At 41.9% G+C, this 10,888-nt stretch overlaps 1 protein-coding gene across 2 annotated transcripts; it reads left to right on the top strand.

Moving 5' to 3' along the window:
* Nucleotides 1–374: 374 nt before the first annotated feature.
* LOC113617354 (tubulin beta chain-like) lies at nucleotides 375–7,770 on the top strand. 2 transcript variants are annotated; one of them, XM_027100678.1, is made up of 2 exons: nucleotides 375–385; nucleotides 5,915–7,770. In XM_027100678.1, exon 2 carries the CDS (start codon nucleotides 6,300–6,302, stop codon nucleotides 7,407–7,409), a length of 1,110 nt encoding a protein of 369 aa, XP_026956479.1. In that variant the 5' UTR covers nucleotides 375–385; nucleotides 5,915–6,299; the 3' UTR covers nucleotides 7,410–7,770. The 2 variants fall into 2 exon arrangements, with proteins under 2 accessions (XP_026956479.1, XP_026956480.1); XM_027100679.1 differs by lacking the exon at nucleotides 375–385 and having other exon boundaries at nucleotides 6,090–6,227; nucleotides 6,477–7,409.
* Nucleotides 7,771–10,888: the final 3,118 nt, after the last annotated feature.

Raw genomic sequence — 10,888 nt, 5'->3', positions numbered from 1 at the left:
TAAAAATATAAATGTTGCTTATAAATAATGTTAAAATATACATTTTCTATTATTACAATAATAATGGTAATATTCAAAATTCTATAACATTCCATAATTTATGATGTGTTTTTACATTTATTGTGTTTATTTTTTCTCATGAACATGTGTTTGACCAGGCATATTGTAAATATAAATGTTGTCATTTATATTCATGGCAAGGTGAAAATGAATGGTGCATTTCAAAGGATAATTTAAATCATCCTTTATGCATATAACACGTCAAGAAAAGGACTTGCCTGGACAGAGACAGTACTGTTTAATAGAAATTAACTGAGCATTTATCACGGCCACAGTGGATTAGGCAGAGGACACAAGGATGACCTGAACACAATCCCTGTCCTTTGTGAGGACCCAGCCCGTCTGGACGTGGCTGAACAACATGCACATTGCTGAGCTGAAATATTTAGATTCTCAGGATGTGTAGTCCATAGAGAGGAAGCAAAGAGGGAGGACTCAATCAGCTGATAATTTAGAAAACACTATCGTCGTGAGAAGGTGCTGTAGGGCCAGAGGCTAGAGGCTTGCTTGTCAATATGTCGTCTGCAGAGCAGCAGCATCTGCATGCCCAGGAGCGCAACAGGACTACAGCATCTCAGCGCCCACACCTGACCTTCTGAGGCAGCTTCTGAACTTCAACAAGATCCCCAAGTGATCTGTACATACATTATAGTTGGTTTAGAAGCCCCGGTATAGAATGGTTCTCCATGCTGCCTGTACATTAGAAAGATCTGGGGAGTTTTATTAACAATGTCCAGACCTGGGCCTTACCTCAAGAATCACTTACCCATCTTCGTCATATCTCAGCTCAAACAACACTGTCTCTTGGAAGTCTTCCCTGACCCACCTTCAGACCAAGATTGATTCCTCAGTGATCATTCTCACGGCATGTTTAGCTCTAATTACACTTTGTAACTAAGCATTTGTTTATGGTATATGATAACTGTCTCTCAGATTGGCAAACACTCTATGAGAGCAGCAACTGTTTCTGGTTTTGCTTATCATTACACCCCCAGCGCCTAGTAGAATTCCTGTCACATGTTAGACATTCAATACGCTCATTCATCCATTCCACAAATATCTGTTGAGCACCTACAGTATTCTAACTGCTTGAGATGTATCAGTGAATGAAACAAGGGTCCCTGAAGGAAGTGACAGAAAATAAATGTGTTGTTCTATCTCTAGCAAGGAAAGAAAATTAATGATAAGGATGAAAAATAAAAGGATGAAAAATAAAAGGATAATATAGTACGTTAGAGAGATATATGTGTTGTAAAAACTAAGAATGAAGGCAGGGTTAGGAGAACTGGGAGCTCTAATTGGGCTGGGACAAGGTAACATTTTAAACAGGGCAGTAAGGGTAACACGTCACATCTGCAAGAGACTTGGAGGGAGAGAGTTAGCCCACAGGTCTCTCGAGAAAGAATACGCCGGACTAGACAAACAACACTGCAAAGGTCCTGAGGAAGGAGCATGCTGGTGTTCCAGGAACTGCAAAAAGGCCAGAGTGGGCAACGTGGAATAGTGGGGAGACAGAGGAGTTGGGCAAGCTGGGGGTTAGGAGTTGGAGACGACTACACAGAGGGAACTGAGGACCAGACCATATAATGCAGGTTCTCGCAGGCGGGTGGTAAGGACTTCGGCTTTTTCACTGTGTGAAACATGGAGCCATTGCAGGATTTTGAACAGCAGAGTGATATAACTTGACTTATTTTTAAAGAGAATATTCTGATTACTGTGTTGAGAACACATTAAAGTGGATCAAGAGTAGAAGCAGAGAAAAAAAAAATCAAGAAACTACTGCAGCAAGTCAGGTGAAAAATGATGGTAATGGTGGTGGCTTGGACCCAGGCGTTAGCAGCGGCATTGGAGAGAATTGGTTCAGAGTCTGAATAACATGTATACACACGTCAATCCATGTATTATCACAAAGCAAACACAATTATGTAAACATCACTAAGGTCGAGGAAGAGAAGTCCACTCATGTCTCCTCCTCCCTAAGGGTAACTACTAACCTGACTTCTAATACCATTAGTTTACCTATTTTCAATCTTTACATAAATGGAATCAACAGTATATATTTTTTGTGGGTCTGTCCTCTTCTCTTGAAATCGATTCATGTTGTTACATGTAATTGAAGTTCATGAGAGTTTATTGCAGGATAGTGTTTGAGTGTATAAATATGCATAATTTGTTTACCCTTCTTACTGTTGTCAAGTATTGGTTGTTCCCAGCTTGTGGCTATTTTGAATAATGGTACCCTGAACATTCTTAAACATGTATTTTTGTGTCAATATCTATTGGTCTTATTGCTAGAAGTAGAATTGGACATTAGGTAATTAGTTATGGATACATACAATTTTAGTAGATAATGTTAAGCAATTTCCTAAAGTGCATTTTATCAACTTTAACTCTTACCAGTTGGGTATAAAGTGTTCCAAGCGCTCTGCATCAGTCTTTGTAAATTTTAGCCATTTTATTGAATATGTAGTGATATCTCAGAGGGGATTTAATTTACATTTTTCTGATGACTTAAAGTTGAACATCTTTTCATATGTTTATTGACCGTTTGGAGATGGTCTTTGTGAAGTACCTTTTCAAGAATGCATTCTTCTATTGAATTGTCTGTGTCTTTTTTTCTCCCTGATTTCTAGAAATTCCTTCTATATTTTGGGAATGAGACTTTTGTCAACTGCATGTATTGCAAATGTCTTCTCATACTATGTGGTTTACCTTTCACTTTCTTCAATAGTGTCTTCTGATGATTACAATTTCTTAACTTTAATGTAGTCTGATTTATTAATATTTTCATTTATGGTTAATGCTTTTTGTCTCTTATTGAGAAATCTTTCCACATGGAAAGATCATGAAGATCTTGTGTTATGTTACCTTCTAGACATTTTATTAGTTTACTACTTATATTTAGCTCTACTATCCAACTGGACTTAATTACGGTGCAAAATAGGGGTCAAGTTTCATTTTTTTCCCTTGTGAAGAGCCAGCTGACCTGGCTCCATCTATTGAAAAGACCATCTTTCCACTTCTCTTCTATACTGCAACTTTTATCATAAATCAAGAGCTCATGTTTGTGTGTGTCTAGTTCTAAATTCTCTGTTCTGTTCCACTGATCTATTGCCAATTATTTTGGCTTTCAGCCCAGATATTCAGTAGTACAAGTTGTCCATGTTTTTCTTCTGCTTTAAGAGTATTTTGGATATTCTTAGCCCTTTGCATTTCCACATAAATTTTAGAATCAGCTTGTTAACTTTAACAGCAATAACAATGAAAAACTCATTCAGGTTTTGGTTGTGATTTAAATCTATAAATGAATTAGGGGAGAACCGACATCTGTGCAATACTGCATCCTCCAATCAGTGAACACGGTACACACATCTATTGATTTATGTCTTTAATTTCTATCAATAATGCTTTACAGATTTGTGTGTAGATGCCTTACGTATCTTTCATTAAATATATATCCAAGAGTTTTATATTTTTAATGCCACCACAAATAATCACTTTATTCTGTTATATAGAACTATATAAAAATTTATATGTTGAACTTGTACCCACGAAACTTGCTAAACTTATTAACTACATATATGTAGACTGTTTTGGATTTTCAATGTATGCAATTACATTGTATAAGAATAACAACATTTCCATTTCTTTCTTTTGAATCCTTGTAGCTTTTAATTTTTCTTTGCCTACAGAACCTTACTTCTGTAAGGTTTTCCTGTCTCATTCCTAGTCCAGAGGAAAGCTTTCAGCAGTTCTGCTTTAAGTATGATGCTTGCTGTATGCTTTTTGCAGATGTCCATAACCAGATTAAGGAAGTTTCCCTCTATTCCTAGTTTGCTGAAGTTTTTTATCATGAAGAGATGTTGAACTTTATCAAATTATTTTTCTGTATCTATTTTTCTCTTTTATCCTGTTAATGTGGTAAATCACACTAATTGACTTGCAAATGTTAAACCAAACTTTGATTTCTGGGTTAAAATCTATTTGATCATGATATAATATCCTTTTCATATATTGCCAGATTTAGTTAGATAACAAAATCCTAAAACAATGTTAGCAATGTTCATGGATGAGATTGGCCTGATATTTGCCTTATACCAACCTTCTCAGGTTTTGGCATTAAGGTTATACTGGCCTCATAAACATACTGAAGTGCAGTTAGTCTTTTTTTATTCTCTGGAAGACTTTGTGTCAGATTAGCATTATTTTTTCTTTTTATATTTGGCAGGATTTGCCAATAAGACCATTTAAGTATGGAGTTTCCTTTTTGGTGAAGGTTTAAAATGCTGATTAAATCTAAAAATTATAGAATGGGAAGAAATAGCATGAGGCCTGAAAGCCATTCTCTCCTTTCACTGAAAGACACCTGGGTAGAAAGAAAGATGACCTAGTCAAGTAAACTTCAAGACCAAACTCAGTCCTTCTACGTGCCGTAAGTGCCCAGTATATCCTTCCTGAGAGCCATATCTACAGCAAGGAGAAATTTGCCATTTTCAGAATTATTTTTCCTTGATTGTGTTAAGAATTAAATTTTGCTACTGTGATTGTCCCTACTTTCCTTGGCTTTATTGTAAACATCTCCTTGTCAGGTTTTCTTATTTTTTCTAATGTTCCCTTTTAGTCACCTCCCAGTGTCCAACAAAACAGGCTGATGGAATAGGAAAGGAATCAGAGAAAAATATTAATATATTAACATCTAGAATGCTATTCCCACAACATCCATGTATTCATTAGAAAAAAAATGAATGATAGAAGCAAATTTGGGATATTATTTGTGAAATAAGTGACAGAAAGACAAATATCATATGATCTAACTTATATGTGGAATCTAAAAAAAAATTATAGAAACAGAATAGATGGTGGTTTCTGGAGCTGGGGGTGCAGGCTGAGAACGAGTGAAGACAGTCAAAGTGCATAAACTTCTAGTTATAAGACAAATACATCCTGAGGATGTAAGGTACAGCATGATGACTGTAGTTAACGATACTGTATTATATACTTGAAAGTTGTTAAGAGAGTAGATCTTGAACACTCTCACTACACACACACAAAATTGTAATTATGTGAGTTGATGGATGGGTTAACTAATCTGATAGTGGGAAACATTTCCCAATGTATACATATATCAAATCATTATGTTGTACATCCTAAACTTACACAATATTATATGTCAATTGTATCTCAATAAATCTGGAAAAAAGATGCAAAAATTATTTGAAGGTGTCTTGTAATTAGCAGAAAACGTGAAACTGCTCAGCCTTGAAAGGTTAGACCAGGTCAAGTCTCTTCCAATGTCACCCTCTCACTCACCTACATTTGGTCTCCCAAAGGAAGAAGCAGGAGATAAATAAGATGCTTTAGCTGACAGTTTGATATGGGAAACACTTAACTTTTTGATGGCTTATCTCAGTCAGAATTCAGTGGTTATTTCCCATCGTAGTCTAATAACACGAAAAGTAAGCAATCATGTCACTGGTGTCATGCCCTTAGAAATGTGATTCAAGACAGTCACAGTGCTCTTCAACATGTTTTCTTCTTTCCTTGATCATTTTTAAACTGGTAACTTACATTTGAAGTGACTTTGAGAATGATTTTTTTTTCTTTCTTCATACAAAAAAGGAGGGGGGAGGGGGGAACATTCCCAAGCTTGTGCTATGAAATCCTTTTGGAACAAACCTAGTTTCTCACTTAAGTGGTAATCAATATTGCTGCCAAACAAATTATCTTTGCAGTGAGACATAAAGTATATCTTTGTGTTTCCTAAAAATTAAAAAAGCCCTATATTAACCCTCTTAGGTTATGACACAGGCAAAATTATCAATAAAATCATAGCCTTTACGCAAAAGCCTCCAAGCTCTCTCAGAACCTTCCTGCCGCCACATTAGGAGCTCACTGTTCCAGCCTCCAGGACCCATCCCATCCTTCCAGCCTGCGATCAGCAGCAGAGAAAAACTAATTACATACCATTTTCTTGCCCCGTACACACTTTGAAGTGAGCAAAAAGATTATAGTAAATTTTAACAGTGAGGGAATTTGTGCACATCCAGGCCAGTCAGTGTGGCAGTCAAATCGGTGCCAAGTTCTGGAAGGTGATTAGTGATGAACATGGCATTGACCCCACCAGCACCTATCATGGGACTAGCAACCTGCAGCTGGACCGCATCTCCGTGTACTACAGTGAAGCCACAGGTGGCAAATTTGTTCCTCGTGCTATCTTGGTGGATCTAGAACCAGGGACCATGGACTCTGTTCACTCAGGTCCTTTAGGTCAGATCTTCAGACCAGACAACTTTGTTTTTAGTCAGTCGGAGGCAAGCAACAGCTGGGCCAAGGGCCACTATACAGAGGGGGCCAAGCTGGCTGACTCGGTCCTGGATGTGGTTCGGAAGGAGGCCGAGAGCTGTGACTGCCAGCAGGGCTTCCAACTGACCCACTCGCTGGGAGGGGGCATGGGCTCTGGAATGGGCACCTTGCTCATCAGCAAGACCTGTAAAGAATATCCTGACCACATCTTGAACACCGTCAGTGTGGTGCCCTCACCCAAAGTGTCCGGCCCTGTGGTTGAGCCCTACAACGCCAACACCCATGAGCTGGTAGAGAACACTGATGACACTTACTGCATTGACAACAAGGCCCTTTACGACATCTGTTTCTGCAACCTCAAGCTGACCATGCCAACCTACAGGGACCTAAACCACCTCGTCTCAGCCACCATGAGTGGTGTCACCACCTGCCTCTGCTTCCCTGGCCAGCCCAATGCTGACCTCCACAAGCTAGCAGTCAACATGGTGCCCTTCCCACGGCTCCACATCTTCCTGCCTGGCTTTGCCCCTCTGACCAGCCATGGAAGCCCGCAGTATCGGGCCTTCCCTGTGCCCGAGCTCACCCAGCAGGTCTTAGATGCCAAGAACATGATGGCTGCCTGTGACCCCCGCCATGGCCCGTACCTCACCATGGCTGCTGTCTTCCGTGGATGGACGTCCATGAAGGAGATGCATGAGCAGATGCTCAACGTGCAGAACAAGAACAGCAGCTACTTCATGGAATGGATCCCCAGCAACATCAAGACGGCCGTCTGCGACATCCCACCCCATGGCCTCATAAGGGCACTCACCTTCACTGGCCACAGCACGGCCATCCAGGAGCTGTTTAAGTGCATCTCAGAGGGGTTCACTGCCATATTCCTCCAGAAGGCTTTCCTCCACTGGTACACAGGTGAGGGCATGGATGAGATGGAGTTCACCGAGGCTGAGAGCAACATGAACGACCTTATCTCCGAGTACCAGCAGTACCAGGATGCCACTGCAGAAGAGGAGGATTTCAGTGAGGAGGCTGAAGAGGAGGCCTAAGGCCGAGTCCCCACGACCGCAGGCTTCTCACTCCCCTCAGCCTTCCTCCTCAACGGCCCCTTTCTTCTCCCTCAGAATTTGTGTTTTCTGCCTCTATCTTGTTTTTTCTTTTTGGTGGGGGGGGTGGTTTCTAGAACACTGCCTGGTATATGATAGGTGCTCAATAAGTATTTGTTGTTTGTTCAATGTCTGCTCTCTCTTTCCACTCTGGGGCACCTAGATTTCTGCCATTCTGGGTAACCCTATATTTCCTTCTCGTGCCCACTCCTCCGACCTGTCCAGTTAACATTTCCCTCTCTGTTTTTCAGATAACTCTCCAAGAAGCCAAAAATAAATGGGAATTGAAAACAAAAACAAACCAACAAACAAAAATAAAAGCCTCCAAGACCTCCTGAACTGAACAATTCTGATCCTCCCTGGGAATGGCTCTGCCATTGGGTTATGAATCTTTTTAAGCTGCAGTGTTTTATATAAAATAAATATATTTTATTTAAATATATTTTTACACAAATGGAATTTCTATATTTCAAGGTAGAATTGTATGTAACTATGCAATTTGGTCAGTTGGATTTAGTTCAGTTGACCTTCATACCATAATATTAAAGGGTATAGAGATATAATAGTTCTAACACTCTTAGAGCTTTAAAAACTGCTAGGATGGGGGAGGAGTTTCAACATGGCGGAAGAGTAAGACACGGAGATCACCTTCCTCTCCACAAATACATCAGAAATACATCTACATGTGGAACAGCTCCTACAGAACACCTACGGAATGCTGGCAGAAGACCACAGACCTCCCAAAAGGCAAGAAACTCCCCACATACCTGAGTAGGGCAAAAGAAAAAAGAAAAAACGGAGACAAAGAATAGGGACGGGGTTTCCCTGGTGGCACAGTGGTTGAGAATCTGCCTGCTAATGCAGGCAACATGGGTTCGAGCCCTGGTCTGGGAGGATCCCACATGCCGTGGAGTAACTAGGCCCGTGAGCCACAACTACTGAGCCTGCACGTCTGGAGCCTGTGCTCCGCAACAAGAGAGGCCGCGACAGTGAGAGGCCTGTACACCGCGATGAAGAGTGGCCCCCGCTTGCCACAACTAGAGAAAGCCCTCGCACAGAAACGAAGACCCAACACAGCAAAAATAAATAAATTAATAAACTCCTACCTCCAACATCTTCAAAAAAAAAAAAAAAAAAAAGAATAGGGACGGGACCTGCACCAGTGGGAAGGAGCAGTGAAGGAGGAAAGGTTTCCACACACTAGGAAGCCCCTTCGCGGGCGGAGACCGCAGGTGGCGGAGGGGGTAAGCTTTGGAGCCACGGAGGAGATCACAGCAACAGGGGTGCGGAGGACAAAGCGGAGACATTCCCGCACAGAGGATCAGTGCTGACCAGCACTCACCAGCCCGAGAGGCCTGTCTGCTCACCCGCCGGGGCGGGTGGGGGCTGGGAGCTGAGGCTCAGGCTTCGGAGATCGGATCCCTGGGAGAGGACTGGGGTTGGCTGCGTGAACACAGCCTGAAGGGGCTAGTGCCCCACAGCTAGCAGGGAGGGAGTCCGGGGAAAGGTCTGGAGCTGCCGAAGAGGCAAGAGACTTTTTCTTGCCTCTTTGTTTCCTGGTGCGCGAGGAGAGGAGATTAAAAGCGCCACTTAAAGGAGCTCCAGAGACGGGCGCCAGCCGCGGGTTTCAGCGCGGACCCCAGAGACAGGCATGAGATGCTAAGGCTGCTGCTGAAGCGACAAAGAAGCCTGTGTGCGAGCACAGGTCACTCGCCACACCTCCCCTCCCGGGGAGCCTGTGCAGCCCGCCACTGCCAGGGTCCTGGGATCCAGGGACAACTTCCCCGGGAGAACGCACGGTGCGCCTCTGGCTGGTGCAACGTCACGCCGGCCTCTGCCGCCACAGGCTCACTCTGCATCCGTACCCATCCCTCCCCCCGACCTGAGTGAGCCAGAGTCCCCGAATCGGCGGCTCCTTTAACCCCGTCCTGTCTGAGAGAAGTACATACGTTCTCGAGCAACCTACACGCAGAGGCGGGTCCAAATCTAAAGCTGAACCCCGGGAGCTGTGCAAACAAAGAGAAAGGGAAATCTCTCCCAGGAGCCTCAGGAGCAGCGGATTAAATCTCCACAATCAACTTGATGTACCCTGCATCTGTGGAATAGGTGAATAGACAACAAATCATCCCAAATTGAGGAGGTGGATTTTGGGAGTAACGATGTATATACTTTTTTCCCTTTTTCTCTTTTTGTGAGTGTGTATACTTCTGTGTGTGATTTTGTCTGTATAGCTTCGCTTTTACCATTTGTCCTAGGGCTCTGTCCATTTTTTTTATTATTACTTTAAAAAATTTCTTCTTCTTAATTATTTTTTACTTTTTATTTTAATAACTTTATTTTATTTTACATTGCTTCATTTTATTTTATCTTCTTCTTTCTTTCTTTTTTTTTTTCCTCCCTTTTATTGTGAGCCATGTGGAGGACAGGCTCTTGATGCTCCAGCCAGGAGTCAGGGCTGTGCCACTGAGGTGGGAGAGCCAAGTTCAGGACACTGGTCGACAAGAGACCTCCCAGCTCCACGTAATATCAAATGGTGAAAATCTCCCAGAGATCTCCATTTCAAGGCCAAGACCCAGCACCACTCAAAGACCAGCAAGCTACAGTGCAGGACACCCTATGCTGAACAACTGGCAAAACAGGAAGACAACCCCATCCATTAGCACAGAGGCGGCCTAAAATCATAATAGGGCCACAGACACCCCAAAACATACCACCAGATGTGGACCTGCCCACCAGAAAGCCAAGATCCAGCCTCATCCACCAGAACACAGGCACTAGTCCCCTCCACCAGGAAGCCTACACAATCCACTGAACCAAACTTAGCCACTGGAGACAGACACCAGAAACTACAGAAAATAGGAACCTGCAGCCTGTGAAAAGGAGACCCCAAACACAGTAAGTTAAGCAAAATGAGAAGACAGAGAAACATACAGCAGATGAAGGAGCAAGATAAAAACCCACCAGACCTAACAAATGAAGAGGGAATAGGCAGTCTACCTGAAAAAGAATTCAGAATAATGATAGTAAATATGATCCAAAATCTTGGAAATAAAATAGAGAAAATGCAAGAAACATTTAACAAGGACCTAGAAGAACTAAAGAGCAAACAAACAGTGATGAACAATGTAATAAATGAAATTAAAAATTCTCTACAAGGGATCAATAGCAGAAATAACTGAGAAAAAAGAATGGATAAGTGACCTGGAAGATAAAATAGTGGAAATAACTACTGCAGAGCAGAATAAAGAGAAAAGAATGAAAAGAATTGAGGACAGTCTCAGAGACCTCTGGGACAACATTAAACACACCAACATTCGAATTATAGGGGTCCCAGAAGAAGAAGAGAAAAAGAAAGGGACTGAGAAAATATTTGAAGAGATTATAGTTGAAAACTTCCCTAATATGGGAAAGGAAAGAGTTAA

This window comes from Aethalodelphis obliquidens, unplaced genomic scaffold (genome assembly GCF_003676395.1).
Source record: "Aethalodelphis obliquidens isolate GAN/ISIS:26980383/991018 unplaced genomic scaffold, ASM367639v1 scaffold4, whole genome shotgun sequence".
Lineage (NCBI taxonomy): Eukaryota > Metazoa > Chordata > Mammalia > Artiodactyla > Delphinidae > Aethalodelphis > Aethalodelphis obliquidens.
Note: the sequence above shows the minus strand (reverse complement) of the source record. Positions and strands in the feature narration are given on the sequence as shown.

What these genes read in the sequence shown, in the direction of transcription:
- LOC113617354 (XM_027100678.1), top strand. Translation starts at nt 6,300, where the DNA reads ATGGACTCTGTTCACTCAGGTCCTTTAGGTCAGATCTTCAGACCAGAC.